Source organism: Nomascus leucogenys, chromosome 17, assembly GCF_006542625.1.
Source record: "Nomascus leucogenys isolate Asia chromosome 17, Asia_NLE_v1, whole genome shotgun sequence".
In the NCBI taxonomy this organism is placed as follows: Eukaryota; Metazoa; Chordata; class Mammalia; order Primates; family Hylobatidae; genus Nomascus; species Nomascus leucogenys.
In genome coordinates, this window is record NC_044397.1 from 72,616,512 (window position 1) to 72,636,813 (window position 20,302).

General features: G+C 40.9%; 1 protein-coding gene across 5 annotated transcripts in view; it reads right to left on the minus strand.

Moving 5' to 3' along the window:
• Positions 1 to 20,302, minus strand: part of AVL9 (AVL9 cell migration associated) — an 88,441-nt gene that overhangs the window by 44,369 nt on the left and 23,770 nt on the right. For 4 of the 5 annotated variants that reach the window (XM_003270509.4, XM_030796324.1, XM_012496845.2 and 1 more), the window contains exon 2: positions 981 to 1,101. In XM_003270509.4, coding sequence (XP_003270557.2) covers positions 981 to 1,101 — 121 coding nt within the window. Of the gene's footprint in view, positions 1 to 980; positions 1,102 to 12,202; positions 12,507 to 20,302 lie in introns of those variants that run through there. The other variant, XM_030796325.1, reaches the window with a different exon arrangement.

Genomic DNA, 20,302 nt, shown 5'->3' on the forward strand with positions numbered 1-20,302 from the left:
TGTGATAATGGTACTGGAAGTTACAATGGGGAATGATCTCATTCTCAGATCTTAAGTATTTAAAGTGTCACAATGTTTGCAACTGCCTTTCAGATAGATAGTACAGACAAAATTATACACATACACAAATATAATCTGTAGAACATTTGCTATAATCTTAATTCACATGTTTGTAGCAGTCCTTTTGCTGGGCATGGTGGCAGAGCCAGGCATGGTGGCTCACGTCTATAACCACAGCTACTGGGAAGGCTGGGGTAGGAGAACTGCTTGAGCTCAGGATTTGAGACTAGCCCGGGCAACAGGGCAACATAGTGAGACTCCGTCTCCAAAAAAAAAAAAAAAGAAAAATCAATAGCAGCAACAACAACAAAAACATTTTTGTAGAGCATCAAATACCATAGTAAAATACAATCCTTCATTAAGTCAGGCAAAGTACTCAGTTATAGGGTGGCAGGAGATTCGGTAAGAACTTCATAGCCCTGCTTTCTTTGAGGGTGTTAACATGCTCTGCATGCAAGCAAGCAACCTTGGAAGCAGAGTACTTGTGACAGCAATGGTTCCAGAGGCGCAAAAACAATCTCAGCTGTTTCTAAAGTGGGCACTGGAGCGATAACCTAGTACTGCAAGTATGCAGCTAGAGTCCCAAGCAATGTACAGCTGGTGCTGGTAAGCCCCCTGGTTTGCCTCTGACGAGTATGAAGTATAGATGTAGGAAGTGCTTCCAGTGGTGGCTGTCCTGCTCTGGCTAATCACTTGGCAGAAGCATGGCCAAGGTTCACCAGCCACAGCCAATGTAAGCCTGGCACTCCTTTAGAGGTGCTGTAGTGAATGACTAGTTATCTCCAAACAAGCATGTAAATATTTTATAAATAGTTCTAACAGCCTGAAGGCCTTTAATTTCTAAGTATTTAGAACCTAAGATATCTTGGCAAATTTTTTTAAAAAATGGCACCTAACTGCTTCACTGTCTTGTTACATACCTTCCTGGTAGTTGTGTGCGCCATCTGGTAAGGCAAGGAAGGGCAAATACTTCCATTCTTCAGGTAAAGTGTGGCTGTCATGTCCATCTCCTGGAATCAGGGGCGGGTAAGAGAATTCAACCTAAAATAGTAAGGAATGTTAGCCAAAAGGTGGTTGACCAAAGGAAGCATTTTATTCTGATAGGTAAAAATGCTTTTAAACCCTGAATGACAGAAGTCGGGATAAGCCACACTGTATAATGTCATTTGCTATCATCGGCAAACCTATGGCATGGAAGAGGGGGAAAAAAAGCAGTAAAAGGAGGAGAAGTTTATAAGCCTTTCTCCACTTTCTGATTTAAGGTGAGTTAAACTTTAATGTGCATAATGGTAGTGGGGTTGGTGATTGGACTGCAGATTGATATCTGGGGGCTGTCATCGAACAGATGGTAATTGAAGCCTTAGGGACCTGAGGAAAACCAACGGCCTACTGAATTGAGTAGGAGAGGTCCAACAAAAGAGCCCCAAGTTGAGCCCAGAATCACTTTTAGAACCAATCCTTAATGTGGAAAAATAGGATGGCTCATCTTTCCACGTTTCAATGAAATCAAGCTGCCACTTGAATCACAGGAAAGCCAACGGTAAAAGGGCTTTAAAAATGATTAAAAATTTTTTTCTGTCCACTGAATTTAAAATTCATGATTGTTTCTTCTTTTCCTCTTTTTTTTTTTTTTTTTTGAGAGTCTCGCTCTGTCAGCCAGGCTGGAGTGCAGTGGCATGATCTCGGCTCACTGCAACCTCTGTCTCCCAGGCTCAAGCAATTCTCCTGCCTCAGCCTCCCGAGTAGCTGGGATTACAGGCGTGTGCCACCACACCCGGCTAATTTTTTTTTTTTTTTGTATTTTTAGTAGAGACAGGGTTTCACCATATTGGCCAGGCTGGTCTCAAACTTCTGACTTAAGGTAATCCGCCCGCTTCGGCCTCCCAAAGTGCTGGGATTACAGGTGTGAGGCACGGTGCCCAGCCAATTCGTGATTATTTCTAAAGGTGATCCAATTCCATATTTAAAATGTTTAAAGACACCAAAAAAAAAAGGACTGTAAAAAAGACTGCCTCCCACCCTTGATATCACCACCCCAGCTACCCAGTCCCTGCTCCCATCTCCAGAAGCAATAAACATTTTCCATTTAGAAGAACTCTTTAAAAGTTTAGATTAAGGAGTAAAACTTTTCTTCCAGAGATCATTTAAAATCAACTGAAAAATTGGCTGGGCACGGTGGCTCACACCTGAATTCTCAACCCTTTGGGAGGCTGAGGCGGGTGGATCACCTGAGGCCAGAAGTTCGAGACCAGCCTGGCCAACATGGTGAAATCCCATCCCTACTAAAAATATAAAAATTAGCCAGGTGTGGTGGCACACGCCTGTAATCCCAGCTACTCAGGAGGCTGAGGCAGGAGAATCGCTTGAACCCAGGAGGTGGAGGTTACAGTGAGCCGAGATTGCACCACTGCACTGCAGCCTGGGCAACAAGAGTGAGACTCTGTCTCAAAAAAAAAAAAAAAAAAAAAAAAAATTAACTGAAGGTGAGGCATAAATAACCTCCAATTACATTTCTCTGTATCTTCTCTATATATTTACATACAGGTTTCATCCTAGTTTGCTTTGTTGGACAATTTTCTAAAGTGTGAGGGAAGGCAGGATGTGACAATGAGGTAAGATACACACAAATTCAAAGATGATGTTATGAAGTTGGCAATTTTAGAGTTAAAAAAGTTACCAATTCAGAATTATTTTTTAACACCAAAAATAAATGTAAGAAAATAATCATATTTTATGTAATCAATAATCATATTTTATGTAATCAATACCAAAGTCCCATATATAGTATTTATCATAAGGAGTCCTGGTAATTATTACTAAACAATTTTTGAAAACCATTCAATTTTGATGTACAGATATTTATTTAAAATGAATTTTGCATGAAATAAACATGGTTTTAAATAAACATAAACATTATGTACCCCAATTCTCATGATGCATCATGAAATATGTTTCTCTTTAGGGTCCAAAAAGTTTAATACAGAAAATTCTTAAAAAAGTAGTACAACAATGCTTAATCTCATTTTTAATCATGGAAATGCAATTTGAATTAATATAATTTTTACCCATCTACTGAAAAACATTAAAAAGACTGAATATTTTGATAACAGAGTGCAGAAGCCCGCTGTAGGAATGTACAGTACACTGGCACAACAGTTTAGAGGGCAACTTGGCTGTATTATCAACAACACATTTACCCTTTATTAAGATAACGAAATGAGAGGCCCTTAGACTGAGGTGGCTTTAAGGCTCAGGGTTTTCTACTTAAGCAAACCAAAAGTGAATTTAAAAGATCACCAAGCTTAGCTCAGCTAATCACAGGCAGCCAACTAGGCATTAGTTACATCTTCTTGAACTTCCCACAGGCATGACCCAAATAAGGCAACTGCTCAAATTTTAACCAAATAATTTCTTTGCTCTACTTCTATATTCACCCTATAAATGCTTCCCTCATGCTCCTTTAGTAGAGCCCCAACGAATTCTGGTTTGGAACTGCCTGACTCATGAAGCACTGTCTGCTCACATACACTTCTTAAAATCTTAATGTGCCAAAATTTATCTTTTACCACCTTTGACTCAGCAATTTCAGTTTTAGAAATTTATCCCATAGATACTCTCACATATTCAGATACATACAAAAATGTTCATAGCAGTATAATTTATTTCAGCATAAAAGGGAAACCTAAATATTCATCCCGAGTGGTTACATCAGTGGTTTATATCAGTTTTGTCCAGCTGTTAAAAAGCATGTCAGATTCATATACATTGATAAAGCAAGACGGCCACAATATCCTGTGTGGTAGGCGAAATAATGGCCTTCCAAAGATATCCTAATCCCCGGACTCTGTTACCTTACTTGGCAAAAGGGACTTTGCAGATATGATTAAGGATCTTGAGCTAGGGATTATCCAGGCGGGTAAAGTGTAATCACAGAGTCCTTATAAGAGAGGCAGAGGAATCAGTGAAAGAGATATTTGAAGATGCTATTCCATTGGCTTTAAAGATGGAAGAAAGGGCCATGAAACAAATGCAGGAGACCTTTAGGAGGTGGAAACAGCAAGAAAATCAAGTCTCTCCTGGAGCTTCCAGAAGAAATGCAGCCCGGCCAACACCTTGATTTTAGCCCAGTGAAACCCATTTCGGAATTCTGACCTCAGAACTTTAATAAATTTGTGTTGTTTTAAGGCATTACATTTGTGGTAATTTTTCAGTTCAGCAGCAAGAGAAAACTAATAAATACTGTTAAATTTTAAAAGCAAGTAGAATATCAGTCAACAGTGTCAGAGGCACCCTAACCAGAGTGACTCCATCTTGAATAAAGGCTGGATAAAGCCAAACCTGCTGTGTTATGTTCCCAGGGGACTGGGCACTCTTGGTCACAAGGCATTTATGTTTGAGGGAAGAAGTTAATGATGTTAACTAACTGAAGACCCAGGACTTATGGAAATGTCCCAGTACTTTAAGAACAAAAAGCATTCTTAGTTTAAGAATAGGTTTTGCTTTAAAAATATTAGTATACTCATAAATTCTTGCTAAAATCAATAGTAACATAGGAAAGTAACAACACTAACAGCCTGTCACAAGCTGGTCACAAGCCTTTGTAATGAAGCACACTTTTCTTTTTTTTTGGGATGGAGTTTTGCTCTTGTTGTCCAGGCTCGAGTGCAATGGCGCGATCTCGGCTCACCGCAACCTCCGCCTCTTGGATTCAAGCGTTTCTCCTGCCTCAGCTGCCCGAGTAGCTGGAACTATAGGCATGCACCACCACGCCCGGCTAATTTTGTATTTTTAGGAGAGACAGGATTTCTCCATGTTGGTCAGGCTAGTCTCGAACTCCCGACTTCAGGTGATCCGCCCGCCTTGGCCTCCCAAAGTGCTGGGATTATAGGCGTGAGCCACTGCGCCTGGCCGAAGTACACTTTTCTTAATAACCCATATTAGCATTATATTTGAAATGGGTGCACCCTCCTCTTGCTCTCTGAGGATGCCCTATTCTGTAATTCAGTAGTCTGTAGTAAATTATTTTAACTTCACTCTACTCTGTGACTTGCCCTGAATTCTTTCCTGCATGAGAGCCAAGAACCTGCTCTTGGGGTCTTGGACAAAACCCCTTGACTGGTGACTGTAGTATGATTCTATATATACTGTGATTCTATTTGTGCAAAAAAAAATTTCTGTAAATGGACTTAAAAAACATGCTTGAAAAGATACTTGAAAATCTATATACACTGCTAGCACAGGTTTGAACTCTGGAGAAGAGAATGAGGTTGGGGATTGAAGATAAGCGAATACTCCTCTTACTTTTAAAAAAATCGCCATCTTTTTGTTTTGAAATTTTCAAACTTACACAAAGTTGAAAGAATATGAACAACCTAACAAACCTTCATCTTTATTTACCAACTGCATTGCTTTTTTTAGCCACACTTGTTCTAGCTGTGCTGTATATGTACACAAAAACAATTTTCTAAATGATTTAACAGCAAGTGGAGCATATTACCTCTACTTTTAATTATTTTTAAATGGATAGGTATTGCCTTTAGGATTAAAAATAAATAAATAAAAAAGACAATCACAAGCAGTTCTTAACTTCTGATGAAATCTTATTTCCATCCTATAATCCTGGAGTTAAGGGCAGGTGTAGAAATCTATCTTCTGTTCTGAAGATTTAGTTAACAGGTTGCCATTGGCCAGAAGTTTAATTAATATCTGAAGCTATGCTTTGCTTAACATATTCTCTGAATTTCCAACTCTACTGAAGGAAGATCAGTTTTAGATGGTTCTAGCTGAAACTGAAGACGCAGTTGACTCAAAACTGTCATAAATAGAAGTGTGGATACTACATGTATTCCAAGAATTCCATGGTTAAAATTAAGGCTGTTCTAGCCTGACTTGGGCCCAGAGTATTTATAACATTGTTTCATTGGGAAAGTGTTCAGAATTTCAAACAGCCAACTTTTAGAACACAACTCTTTCATAAATTGCAGACTGCCTGTACTGTGTTGGCAGCTTTCTATAATTCTCTTCTCTTGCTGGTAGATTTTCTACCAACAAATACTTCCATTTGGAAACTGCTGAAATTGCTAATCAAGTTCAAAACTGTTTATTAAAACTCCTTTCTGGCCAGGTGTAGTGGCTCACGCCTGTAATTCCAGCACTTTGGGGGACCGAGGCAGGCAGATCACGGGGTCAGGAGATCAAGACCATCCTGGCCAAAATGGTGAAACCCTGTCTCTACTAACAATACAAAAAATATTAGCTGGGTGTGGTGGCACGTGCCTGTAGTCCCAGCTACTCAGGAGGCTGAGGCAGGAGAATCGCTTGAACTCAGGTGGTGGTCCAGGTTGCAGTGAGCCGAGATGGTGCCACTGCACTCCAGCCTGGGCGACAGAGAGACTCTGTCTAAAAAAAAAAAAAAAATACTCCTTTCTAATGGATATATATTATTTCATCGTTTTAATATCAATCCTCTATTGTTGTGTTTTTCTAGTTTTTTAAAACATTATACTACTGCAAACTGTTCAGAATATTCAAATGTGATATAATTAAAAATACATATATTTGGTCTTTGTCCCTCATTCCTGGAACAAAACTCCTAACATCCCTGGAATTTCCTAATAGGAGCATCTTTTGTTATTCATAATAAGCCCCAATTAATCATATTTGAGTTTATGCTAAGGTGACTCTAGTGGTAGGAGGACCTACATAGCTTCAGGACAGGGGCTGATCACCAGAAAGACCAAGCCTTGATTAAAGGGATGGAACTTGCAGCTCTACCCCTTGACCTCCCAGGAATGGTGTTAGAGATTGAGTTCTATCACCAATGGCCAATGGTTTAGTCAATCATGCCTATGTAATGAAACCTCCATAAAAACCCCTAAACAATGGGATTCAGTGAGTTCCTGGGTTGTTGAACATATCAAAGTGCTGGGAGGGCAGCATGCTAAAGATGGCATGGAAACTCTCTGACCCACCAACCAACACCTTGCCTTATTCATCTCTTCCATCTGGTTGTTCCTGAATAGTGTCCTTTAATAATAAACCAGTGAATGCAAGCAAAGAGTTTTCCTGAGTTTTATGAGTCATTCTGGCAAATTATCAAACCTCAGAGAAGGTTATGGGAAGCCCTGAATTGGTAGCAAAGTCAGACAGAGGTGGGGTGGCCTGGGGACCCAGGACTTGTGATTGGTGCCTGAAGTGAGGGCAGTTTTGTGGGACTGAGTGAGCCCTTACAGAGTTTGATGTTAACTGAGTAATGTCACAATATGACTGAATTGTAGAATGCCCAGTTGCTATCTGATAATCCCTAATTATTAGAGATTAAGCATGAAAAAAAAAGAATATTATTTCCAAATTGATGGTATACTTAAATTGTATATTTTTCATGTTTTAAATACTGACTGAATACTCTGTCCCCTTTCTATATATCCAAATTAATCCACAGACACAAAATTTCATGGCACAGAGGCTAAAGAGGAATTCTCTTGGAAGTTAACGTAAGACTCTTAAATACTCAGTTGAATCAAGACAACTTAAATAGTAATGCCAATTAAACTAACCAGCACCACAGAAGTGACGGTAAGCGTAGCAGGCTGCCTCACTGCACAGCTCCAGGGAGAACCACAGACATTGTCATTTACATGAATGGCTCTCCCTGCAATTGTGTCGTGAAGTACATATCGCTGTACATGGCAGCCCTAAGTATATGTAAAAAACCACAGACAAAAACCAATGTTAAGTACCCAGATATATCAGTCCTCACACTGCTATGAAAAAACATCTGAGACTGGGTAATTCATAAAGGAAAGAGGTTTAATTAACTCACAGTTCTGTATTGCTAGGGAGGAAACCTCAGGAAACTTATAATCATGGCGGAAGGCAAAGGAGAAGCAGGCACCTTCTTCACAGGGCAGCGGAATGGAGTGAGTGCAACAGGGGAAATGCCAGATATTTATAAAACCATCAGATCTCGTGAGATTCATTCACTATCAAGAGAAAAGCATGGAGAAAACTGCCCCCATGATCCACTTACCTCTACCTGCTCCTGTCACTGACATGCGGGGATTATGGGGAATATAATTCAAGATGAGATTCTGGGTGGGGACACAGCCAAACCATATCACCAGAAATTGAGAAACACTTATTCTCATCCAGTAGGGTTATTATTAAACAGTGAAATTTAATGGCCCCAAATCTAAATCAAATTTGGGGATCAAAATAGAGTCTGCCAAGATAAATTTAACAGTTTATTTGAGCAAAGAACAATTCACCAGTCACGCAACCCTCAGAACAAGAAGTTGAGAGAGCTCATTTCCGCAATGTGGGTAGTGAGTATTTTTGGATGGGTAAAAGGCTGAAGAAAGCAGAAATGAGGAACAAAAAGTAAATTAGTAGTTTCAAAGTTACTTTCCTTGTAAGGGTTAAAGCAGAGGAGACTCCCTTACCATGCCAGCTAAAACTGGCCTGTTTGGGAATTTGACTTTTATTTCTCTCTCTCCTGATTTCTCAGGTCAGATAACTTAGATTGGTGACATCGAACTTTAGCAGGAGGGACCTCTAACTTGGTTTGGTCTGTTGGAGCTGGTGCGGGAGCTCAGTGGAAACCAATGGTCTCCTATAGATTTTATTTACATTTCCATAAGGGGGAGGGAGCCAACTGTAGAGTTCAGGACATGACACCCCAAAATATGTCTGTAGGACACCAGTATATGCCATTCCAAATATGCCTCTTTGGCACAGGATTACTTGAAACTGATTATTTTGGGAAACAGACACAGGAGAAGCTCTGAAAACAGTAAAAGTTACATTTTTGTAAGAGAAATTTATTTTATAAAGAATATCTACATTTGTAAGAGTGTCTTCTTTTCTGTACCAGGAAGAGATGGATGACTAAATCACTGGAAACTTTTATTTATTTGTTTATTTTGAGACAGGATCTGGCTCTGTTTCCCAGGCTGGAGTGCACTGATGTGATCTCGGCTCACTGCAACCTCCACCTTCCAGTTTCAAGCGATTCGCCTGCCTCAGCCTCCCGAGTAGCTGGGATTACAGGTGTCTGCCACTACGCCTGGCTAATTTTTATTTTTTTCAGCAGAGATGAGGTTTTCACCATGTTGGCCAGGCTGGTCTCGAACTCCTGACCTCAAAGTGATCCACCTGCCTCGGCCTCCCTAAGTACTGGGATTAAAGGCCTAAATCACTGGAAACTCGTTATCAACACAAAAAGCACAAGTTCAATCTGCATAACAAATCTCACCTTTGTTTAACCTGCACTTCTTCACCAGGTAGTCTTAATAGAGAATGAGGGTTGTCTGGCCTACACTCTTCATTCTTTGTGTTGGGGAATGAAGTGTGTAAGTCTGAAGTTAAAGCCACCTCTTTGAGATCTACTCTTGAGATTTTCTCATTTCTGAGTTATCTCCCATGTATTCACAAGGTAATCATGTTAATAAACTTCTGTTTGCTTTTCTTTTAAAAAAAACAAAAAAAAGGTGTCTGGTAGGGCATTAATACATACAACGCATAACAAATGTATCAAATATCCCCAGAAAGGCTGCTACTAAATCACACAAATTTCAAATATGTCTCTGTATGTAACCAGTATTCATGTGGCCAAATCTATTTTGCTTCTAATTTTTAGATTTACAAGATTACCAAGGGAGAAGAGGAGGGAAAAATAAGACAATGGCTGATTTCTAAAAAGTAAAAGCTGACTCTGATCACAAGGAATAAAAAAGCAATTTTTCTAAATGCTAAATGAACTATGCAAGAAAGGGTGACATGTTTGTCCTCCAGTAATAAAAATTACCATCCTTTGTCATAGTTTATAAACCAAATTGGTGTCCTCTAGTCAGATTCCATTTACTTTGTCCTCAGAAAAAAAGACTGAGAAAGCAAGAAAAACTACAAAAACAAAACAATAACATAGTACCCTAGTGTGAACTCTGAGTACTTCAGGAATACCCTCTGTTCACTTTTTAACAATGCACTATGTTCCACTGCCAGAGAACCATACGGCAAACAGAAGCCACACTGCCAAACTATTAGCACACACAGTAACCATATCCATGGACCCTACGTACATCAACGGCTTACAGAAGGAAGGAGAGTGCTTCACAACTGCTCTGCCTCTTTGCTTCCTTTCTCGGTATCTCAGAGATTTTTTCTTTTCACTCAGAAGCACAAAGTATTTATTTTCTTAATAGTCATAACATTTTAGGCAGCAAAGTCAAAGCTCTGTCATGTTTTCCCCTTAAAACAAAAGAAAACGAAAAAGCCCTGGGCATCAGACATGTTTTCTTCTCAGTTATGGTTTCTTTCTCATATCTCTTGAAAAGTCAATACTACAAAGCAATTGGCATTTATTCCTCACTCGACTACAAAGCTGGCAACAAATCACTGTATTTGTCAAGTGTGGATTTGAAACAGCTTCGCTTTACACTCCTATATCTCAATATGGCAACATTTTCATGACTGCACTAGATGTTCAGAAATATAAAGTATATACTGCAGAGGTAAAACGGTACTTTTGAGACTTACCAATTAAAAGTAAGATTTTTTATTTTTTTTTTTTTTTTGAGACACAGTCTGGCTCTGTTGCCCAGTCTGTAGTGCAGTGGCATGCTCTTGGCTCACAGAAACTTCCACCTCCTGGGTTTAGGCGATTCTCCTGCCTCAGCCTCCCGAGTATGTTGGATTACAGGCACCTGCCACCACAGCCAGCCAATTTTTGTATTTTTAGTAGAGACGGGGTTTCAGCATGTTGGCCAGGCTGGTCTTGAACTCCTGACCTCAAGTGATCCGCCTGCCTCAGCCTCCCACAGTGCTGGGATTACAGGCATGAGCCACCGTACCCGGCCTTGTTCAGTTTTTAAGAGACAGGCTCTTGCTCTGTCACTCAAGCTGCTGTGCACTGGTGTGATCAGGGCTCACTGCAGCCTCGGCCTCCTGTGCTCAAGTGGTCCTCCCACTCCAGCCTGAGTAGCTGGGACAACAGGCGTGCACCACTGCACCCAGTTAATTATTTTATTTTTCGTTACCCAGACTGCTCTCAAACACCTAAGCTGAAGCAATCTTCCCACCCTGGCCTGCCAAAGGGCTGGGATTACAAGCATGTGTCACTGAGCCCACCAAGAAGTTTGTTTTTAAATTAAATGGAAATAAGTATCTTAGTTTAAAGCATGTACTTTTATACATTCAAGTGAATAAAGGCTGTTATCTTCTATTTTTTCCCTAGAATTAAAGAGCTATTATTTCACATTCCTTAAGTTGGAGTACTTGGATTATGAGCATGAAAATAGATAATGTGTATTTTAATTTTAATGTAGAAATTGTTATGAGAATCCCACCATAGTGAAACAGAATATCAAGACTCTATTATATAAAATAATATGACATTTTGCTTGTGTCAACATATATTGATAGGGATGGAGGTAGAGATATTCTAGGCAGAAAAGGGTGGGTCCGCAATAAAACCCCACCTTGAAGTGGAAAAGCCTGAAACCCGTGGCCCAAAGTGAGAACTTGTTTTTCCACTCGAATATTGCCTTTCATTAAACCATCCATGGCCTGCCCAGCCCCCATCCTGTGCCTATAAAAACCCCAGACTCAGCTAGCAGAGAGACGCAGCTGGATGTCAGGGACTATGGCTGGACACTGGAGAGAAGTGGCCTGACTTCATAAGGACAGCTTGATGGCGTTAACTTTGGAAAAGAATCTGGTCAGAGATGACTGGACTTCAGAGGAAGCTTACCTACCTGCCTCATCTCTTTTTCAGCTCCCCTTTCCACTGAGAGCCACTTTCATTGGCAATAAAATCCCCTGCATTTACCATCCTTCAATTCGTTCAAGTGACCTCATTTTTCCTGGATGCCGGACAAGAGCTTGGGAGCCATGAGTGTGGATACAAAAGGCGGTCACACTGCCCTGGTGGAGGACAGCTGCCTCATGCGAAAAGGCAGAGGGCCCACTGATCTGTTAACACTTAAGCTGTTTGCAGATGGAAGAGTGAAATGAACACTGTAACACAACCTCTGGGGCTTTGGGGGTCACAAGCACCACCACCTAGACGCTGCTGCAGGGCCTGCACAGAGTTTGCTCCTGCCAGTGCCCAAAAGCACTTGCTTTGGCTCCTGTACCCACTCACCTGTGCATTCCCTCCACGAGGGGTGGAATGCAGTGAGTCTGAGTGAGTGGAGTTTGATCCCATCAGCTTTGAAGCAGCCAGTCAGCTCCAGTGCTCGTGCATGCCAGTTCCTACCTCATTCGCTTGTGTGCTCCCTCTTGCGAGGAGTTGAGAATGGTGGGCTGAGTAAAGGAGGTACCCCTGTTGTAAGTCCCGCAAAGGAGTCAGGGAAATATCCTGCTTCAATATTAAGGAAGCTGATTTTCACACTAATGGTACTTGAGGCACTAACATTAAGACATTATCATTCTGTTTTTCCACTTTAAAGTCATTGGAATGTTATATGAATATACATGTTAATGAACATGTATGTGAACATGTATATTCAGGTTTATTAACATATACATGTTCATTAACATGTATATTCATATAAAGGTCATTAATATGTAACTGCATATACACAGCAAACTGAAGTAAGATTTGATAAAATAGAAAAAGAAAAAGAAAACTTATCTGAGGAATGCAAGCCCCTTTAAATTAGCAGGCCCAGAAGTCATTCCCCCTTGAGCTAAATAATTACTGCTTAAAGCCACTTGCTATGCAAGCTCTAGACTGAGACCAAGTAGCCAAAAAATGCTTTATACCCTATAGTTCAACAATGTATAGGCAATCACTAACTAATGCCATTTCTGTAAGCCAATGAGAATTCCTGAAGAAGAACTTTTGTAATTGTCCCTGCCCCTCATTTGTCTTTCTTCTTTAAAACTTGAGCTTCTCTTGTTCTCTGGAGTACTCCCCAAGGCAAACTGGAAATGTGTCCTGGACTGCAGTCCTCAACTTCTGTTCTTAAATAAACTCTCTCTTTTTTTTAATAGACGGAGTCCGGCTCTGTCACCCAGGCTGGAGTGCAGTGGCATGATCTTGGCTCATTGCAACCTCCGCCTCCTGGGTTCAAGCAATTTTCATGGCTCAGCCTCCTGAGTAGCCAGGACAGGACCACAGGCACATGCCACCATGCCCAGCTAATTTTTGTGTATTTTTATTAATAGCAGAGATGGGGTTTTACCATGTTAGTGAGGCTGGTCTCGAACTCCTGACCTCAAGTGATCTGCCTGCCTTGACCTCCCAAAGTGCTGGCATTATAGGTGTGAGCCACCGTGCCTGGCCAAATAAATTCTCTTTTAAACAACATTCTGACTTTTGATTATTTTAGGTTGATAGAATCATGTTTGTTTAAAAGAAATATTTCTTCTAAAAAGGAAAAATCTTTACATATGAATAGCAAAATTGAGAACTCTACTAAGTATTAATCTTACCTGATATGAGAATAAATAGCATTGTTATAAGGATTTGGCATTCATTGAAACGTATTTGCAGATACACAGCTTACAAAATCAGAAATGCCCTCAGATATGGCATTAATACAATATGATTTGTGTTTCTGACAAATAATTTCCAGTAATACCAGATTTGTTTTGAAGAGCTACTTTATGTAAAGCTAGACAGCATCAAATACATTTACTAGTTATGAGTGAACTCTCAATTAAAACATAGTTATGAAGGATCTTAAATGTATTTGACTTTGACTTGTTCTTTTATATCGAAGAAATCTGGAACTCCTATTTTACCCTAAGTTTCAAGTTAAAACACATACCTTGGTCATGTAGCACAAATGTGTATAACTATGTGGAAAAAAATCCCAACTTTTATAAACTTAAATCCAAAAATTAAAAAAAATCTTTTAAAATAGAATGCTTGTTGTCTTATTTGTCATAACCAAAAGCTGGGAACCCATATGTCCATTAATAGGATAATGGATAAATCCCTCAAGGTCTATGTATATAATGAAATACTACACAGCAATTACCAATACAAACAACATGGACCAATCTCAGACATAATACTAAGAGAAAAAAGACACAAAAGAGACAGCGTGGGTCAAAACATCGTTACTCTTGAGTGGGAACTGGATAGGAAGGGGTGCATAAGGACATCTTCTAAAGCACTGGAATTGTTCTGTTTTGATCTGGATATTTGTTATATACACGTATGTAAAAATTAATTGAACTGCATTACGTTTCATGCACTTGTTTATAAGTTACACCTCAATTTAAGAAAATGCTTAAAAATATATGAAGATGAAGTGTTCAAATGCATGGGCCTTTGAAACTGAATAAGCATTGAGTTCCAGTCCTAGCTTGCTACTTAGCTATGTAACCTAGAACAAGTCACTTGTCATCGCTTAACTTTAACTTCAATTTCCTTATCTATAAAGAAGGCTAATAAATCCTTGCTTTTTCTAAATGAAATTTAAGGGAAATAACTGGTTTGGACTGAGCTATAGGGTGTATTAGGACTAACAAACCAGACCAAACCAGAATGGAGTCACTTATTCTAGGTGCCATGTACTTCACAAACTGTACTTTGAAACCAGTTTCCCCCTAAAACCAGGAGATTTACAGCAACCAATTAGAAGGGGCCCAGTTTACCTGAGCAGGCATGATAGGGGAGTCCCCTCTGTTTTAACCCTATTGGTAACTTTTAAATGACCAATCTGCCCTTTGTTGTTTCTGCTTTCTTCAACCATTTCCTGCCTACAAAGCCAGCCTCTTCTGCTCAGCTCATCAGAGTGCCTTTCCTAAATCTTAAATGAGAGGCATCCCATTCATGGATTGCTAATGAAAGTCAATTAGATCTTTAAAGTAAATCTGATAAAATACTGTTTTTAATAGTTTGTGGTAAAGAATAAATGATATCAGGCACACAACTAACACAATGCTTAGTATATGACAAACTTTTTTTTGTTTTTTGAGATGGAGTCTCACTCTGTTGCCCAGGCTGGAGTGCAGTGGCGCCATCTGGGCTCACTGCAAGCTCCGCTCCCTGGGTTCACGCCATTCTCCTGCCTCAGCCTCCCGAGTAGCTGGGACTACAGGCGCCCGCCACCACGCCCGGCTAATTTTTTGTATTTTTACTAGAAATGGAGTTTCACCATGTTAGCCAGGATGGTCTCGATCTCCTGACCTCATGATCCGCCCGCCTCGGCCTCCCAAAGTGCTGGGATTACAGGCGTGAGCCACCGCTTCAGCCTATGATAAACATTTAATAAACGGCAGCTATTATTATTAACATCTTTGACTTATCAGAAAGATATCTAATCCAGAAGCAGTTTCTTTTCTGAAAAAAAAGAGTAGTACCAAGGGAGCCTCAGCGGACAAACAGGAGCCCTACGCCGAGCCTCTGGACAAAATGGTCTAGGTGACCACTCAGGGTTGGTGAAGGGGGCCTGTACCCCATCAAGGGGCTACAGTACTTCAGACAGGTTTCATCCCACCTGGGTTGCCAGAATTGTTACTGAGCAAAAGGGGCTCTCCTCAGTGAGTTAGAAGCTGTAAACCAAAAAGTATCTGAGACAAGAGACAAGTCTCAATTTAGTAAGTTTATTTTGCAAGGTTAAGGATGCACCCATGACAACCTCAGGAGGTCCTGAGGACACACGCCCAAGGTGGTTGGGCTCCAGCTTGCTTTTATACATTTTAGGGAGACATAATACATCAATCAATACATGTTAAGGTTTACATTGGCTTAGCCTAGAAAAGCGAGACAACTTGAAGGCGTGGGTGGGGTAGGGGTAGGTGTCAGGGTGGGTGGTGTTTCCAGGTCATAGGTAGATTTAAACAGTTTCTGATTGGAAATGGTTCAGTTATGCATAGAAAGGAATGTCTGGGTGAAGACAAGCGGTTGTGGAGACCTAGGTTTTATCATGCAGATGAAGCCTCCAAGTATCAGGCTTTAGAGAGAATAGAATGTAAATGTTTATCAGATTTAAGGTCTGTGTTGATGTTAATGCTGGAGGGGTATAATGAGGCATATCCTACCCCAACTCCTCCATTTCTCATCATGGCCTGAACCAGTCTCTCAGTTTAAATTTTACAGTACCCTGGCCAAGGAGGGAGTCTATTCAGATGATTGTGGGAGGTGGGTAGGTGGGTGGGTGGAACACACTTTGAATTTTATTTTTGGTTTACATTCTCCCACTTCTGGCCAAGATTTGCCAGAGGCAACATCAATGGCCACCAAATTTTAATTCTGTCCCACAGTGTTGCTGGTGTGGCATAGCTGCCTGCCCTGGGCCCATCCTGTCCCTCGGTGGGACTCTCTATGGTCAAGGGTGTTAGAGTCAAAAAGACTTACAGCCAACTAACTGTTCTAGGTCAGACTGGGTGGACACAGCCAGGCATTCATTACCCCTTAAAATTATTTTTTTTAAGTAGAAAGCCAACAATCAAAAAAACCAAAGGCGAAGTTACAAAACTGACTTATTTTTAACTTGTATGCATTGAGCTACTGTAGTCTCGGTTTTACAGACTCACAGCAATTGGCTATACAAAACATAAGCACTGTCTTGAAAAGTTTTTAAAAGACATATAGAACTATCTGCACTTCTCATAACTGAGGGTATTAACCCAGCAGGCTTTGTCACAAGTTATCTTTATCCTATCAGTAATTGAACTCTTTCGGGCACCATTATTTTCATTAGCATAGGGGTAGCTTCAGTAACTGTTTTAATTCTACAGGAAGCAGGAAATTATTTATGGCTGAAGTGGATGGAAAGGTGCCACACAATAGCTCAGGAGGTAAAATCCCTTGTTTTATCAGCTGTTTAGGCATCTTTGTACCCATCCTTGATTTGGAAGGTCTGACCTTGACCTAATTCTATCCCTCAAAACCAGCCTTACAATCCCACATGTCCACTTCTCCTGTGATAGTCCTTGGGCCTAGAGGGAGGGTGTTTGCAGTTTTGAGACAGCCAAGTAAAAAGGGGTCCCCCGGGAATATCCAACTGGCCTGCACACTGGGAGGATGGGATGGAACCTCAGGAAATTTGTGCCATTTGCAGTGGGGAGGAGCCTGGCCTCTCTTGTTCCTGTGTGGTAACCTGGAATTCAATCTGTGAGGTGGGAAAACTGCTATCGGGACTCTGTTTTGCTTTGCTGAGGGTTCCTGTTTCCCTTTTTTTTCCTTTCACCCAACAAACCCTGTCCTACTCACCCTACAATGTGTATGAAACCACTGGGACTCCTTTGAAAAAATGTCTTCTTTTTTCTTTTTCCTCCTCTATCCTCTTCACAGACAGAAACAGGATGCCTCCCCAGGATGCACCCTCCAAACTGGGAAGGGTTAATTTCCCAAACCTTAAACTTGTTAGCTTAGCATTGGGCTTAGGGGAAGGGAACCCAGAAGCCGGACATGCTGACAAAAGGGTAAGTTTTTTTTTAGCCAGTCAGGCTTTGGGCCCCTCTCCCTGTGCAAACTGGTTTATAAAAGGCCTCAGGATTTTTGAGAGGTCCTTACCCTTCGCCACTTATTTCGTTTTGATATATGTTTTCTAATAACCCGGTTTGTCTCTTCTTGCCTTCAGACCATCGCACTCCAAGTGGTTATGAACTGGAGCCTTGGATGACGGCCCCTTTTGCTAGGGACCCTTAGATTGGTCTCTGAAGGAGATCTGACTGCCATTTTCCCAAAACAGCACCTCCTGTCAGCAGGAAGCAGTTAAGATTGGTCTTAGTCCTTATTCTTATCCTTCTAATGGCAGTTAGATGTATTTCTTTAGAAGGGTGAATGAGACTAAGTAAAAAGGGGTCCCTGGAGAATCTCTGACTGGCCTATGCACCAGGAGGACAGGATGGAGCCTCAGGAAGTTCATGCCGTTTGCAGAGGGGAGAAGCCTGGCCTCTCCTGTTCCTGTGTGGTAACCTAGGTTTCAATCTGTGAGTTAGGAAACCTGCTAGCAGTACTCTCTCAATTTGCTGAGGGTTCCTGTTTCCCTTTTCCCTGTTTTTTCCCTTTTCACTCAATAAACCCTGCCCTACTCACCCTACAATGTATCCGCATGCCTAAATTATCTGGGTTTTGTGACAAAAACCAGTTTTTTTTTTTCCCCCAAAAAACAGTTTTAGTAGCAGGGCATTTGCAGTAAAAAACAAATCAGGCCCAGTGGGATGCCAAAGGAGGGAGACTGGTTTGGTTTCCTTGAAAGTAAAACAAGGAGAAATAAATAACATTAATATTTTGACAATAAAAAGATTATTTGTGTGTCAGAACAGAAAAATAAACCTATTCCATTAGGGCACCAACTAAAGATATGAAAAAATTATAATCTTATAATCTGGTACTCTCTAGAGATTATTGTAGCCAAAATATAATTCATGATTCAATCTGCACTCAAAAAAACAAAAGTTAGGGGTGAAATCTAGTATAAAGCGTTACATTTTTCCTTTGAAACAATTTCTCTCTAGCCCTCCTTTTCTATTAAAGAGAAATTATAGTAAGACCAATCAAAATAAGTTCTAAGCTTATTATAGTTTGTCTGATGATTTACATAAAGTGTAGCAAGAATTCATTGACTATATAGGCTCTTCTTAAGTTGGCTTTGTTGGAACTTTACCTAAAAATATGCTATTCTAGTGAAAGTCTTGGTAAAATAACCAGTGTCTCCAACTGTTTTGTTCTAAAAGACTCTTACTAAACTTATGCAAACAACTATACTGTCATAAAATCACAATCTGAATTTTGGAGAACTCAGAAATGTAATTTTGCTTACAAAAATATACTTCACCCAAATGTTCTAAACTAGAAATAAAGGAAAAATAAATTTTTTTTGACCCTTCTTTAGCCAGAGCAGCAGCCTTCCAAACAAGGTATTTGTTTACCTTTGAATTGCCATTCACAAGCCAAACAGCTCATGAGAACCATCAGGCACTGTAGAATCTAGCAGCCCCTCATACAGTTAGAAACGGTCCTAGGGTAAAAAGAAGCTCCCTGCTCATGAGTATTGTCCTCCTTGAACATCCAGGTAGCAAGATCTATGTAAACCACTTTTATTTTACCATGGAACTCTTGGGCACCATTATTTCCATTAGCATAGGGGTGGCTTCAGTTAACATTCCATAGCAAGACAGTACATGCCCCTCAAGTGGAAATTCTCTAGTCCAGTAGTTATTACTGGGAAGTACTCACAGTCTTTTGCCATAAGCCCCAATAAATGCACCACAAAAGGCTATGAAGTGGAGGATTTGTCCCAACTAGCAATCCAGCTTCTACCCCATATTTTGTGGGCTAAGGCAATCTTACTAGTTCCCATTTAGTGTGTCCACTTAACATTTCTCAAAGAGCAGATTTACATGCCTTCAGTTTTATAGCACTAGATAGGGGAAACATCCCTCAGTTAGATATAATACCCATTTTCTTTTCTCTCTCTCTCTCTCCCTGTGTGTGTGCATGTGTGTGTGTGTGTTTCTCCCCGTGACAAGATAGAGTCTCGCTTAGCCGCCCAGGCTGGAGTGCAGTGGCAAGATCTCGGCTCACTGCAACCACTGTCTCCTGAGTTCAAGCAATTCTCCCATCTCAGCCTCCCGAGTAGCTGGGATTACAGGCACCTGCCATCATGCCCGGCTAATTTTTGTATTTTAGTAGAGACGGGGTTTTGCCATGTTGGCCAGGCTGGTGTTCAACTCCTGACCTCAGGTGATCCATCTGCCTTGGCCTCCCAAAGTGCCAGGACTACAGGCATGAGCCACCGCACCCAGCGATATAATACCCATTTTCATAAGACAGGTAAAGGAGTCACAACTACCTTACATAAAGTCTGTTTAAACATCTCAAATTTCATAATTTGACAGGTGTGATGGCTCACTGCTGTAATCCCAGCACTTTGGGAGGCCGAGATGGGCGATCACTTGAGGTTAGGAGTTTGAGAGCAGCCTGGCCAACATGCTGAAACCCCATCTCGGCCGGGTGCAGGGGCTCACGCCTGTAATCCCAGCACTTTGGGAGGCTGAGGCGGGTGGATCACGAGGTCAGGAGATTGAGACCATCCTGGCTAACACAGTGAAACCCTATCTCTACTAAAAATACAAAAAATTAGCCGGGCGTGGTGGTGGGCGCCTGTAATTCCAGCTACTCAAGAGGCTGAAGCAGGAAAATGGCGTGAATCCGGGAAGCGGAGCTTGCAGTGAGCCGAGATCGTGCCACTGCACTCCAGCCTGGGTGACAGAGCGAGACTCCGTCTCAAAAAAAAAAAAAAAGAAAAGATACAAAAATAATAATAATAATAAT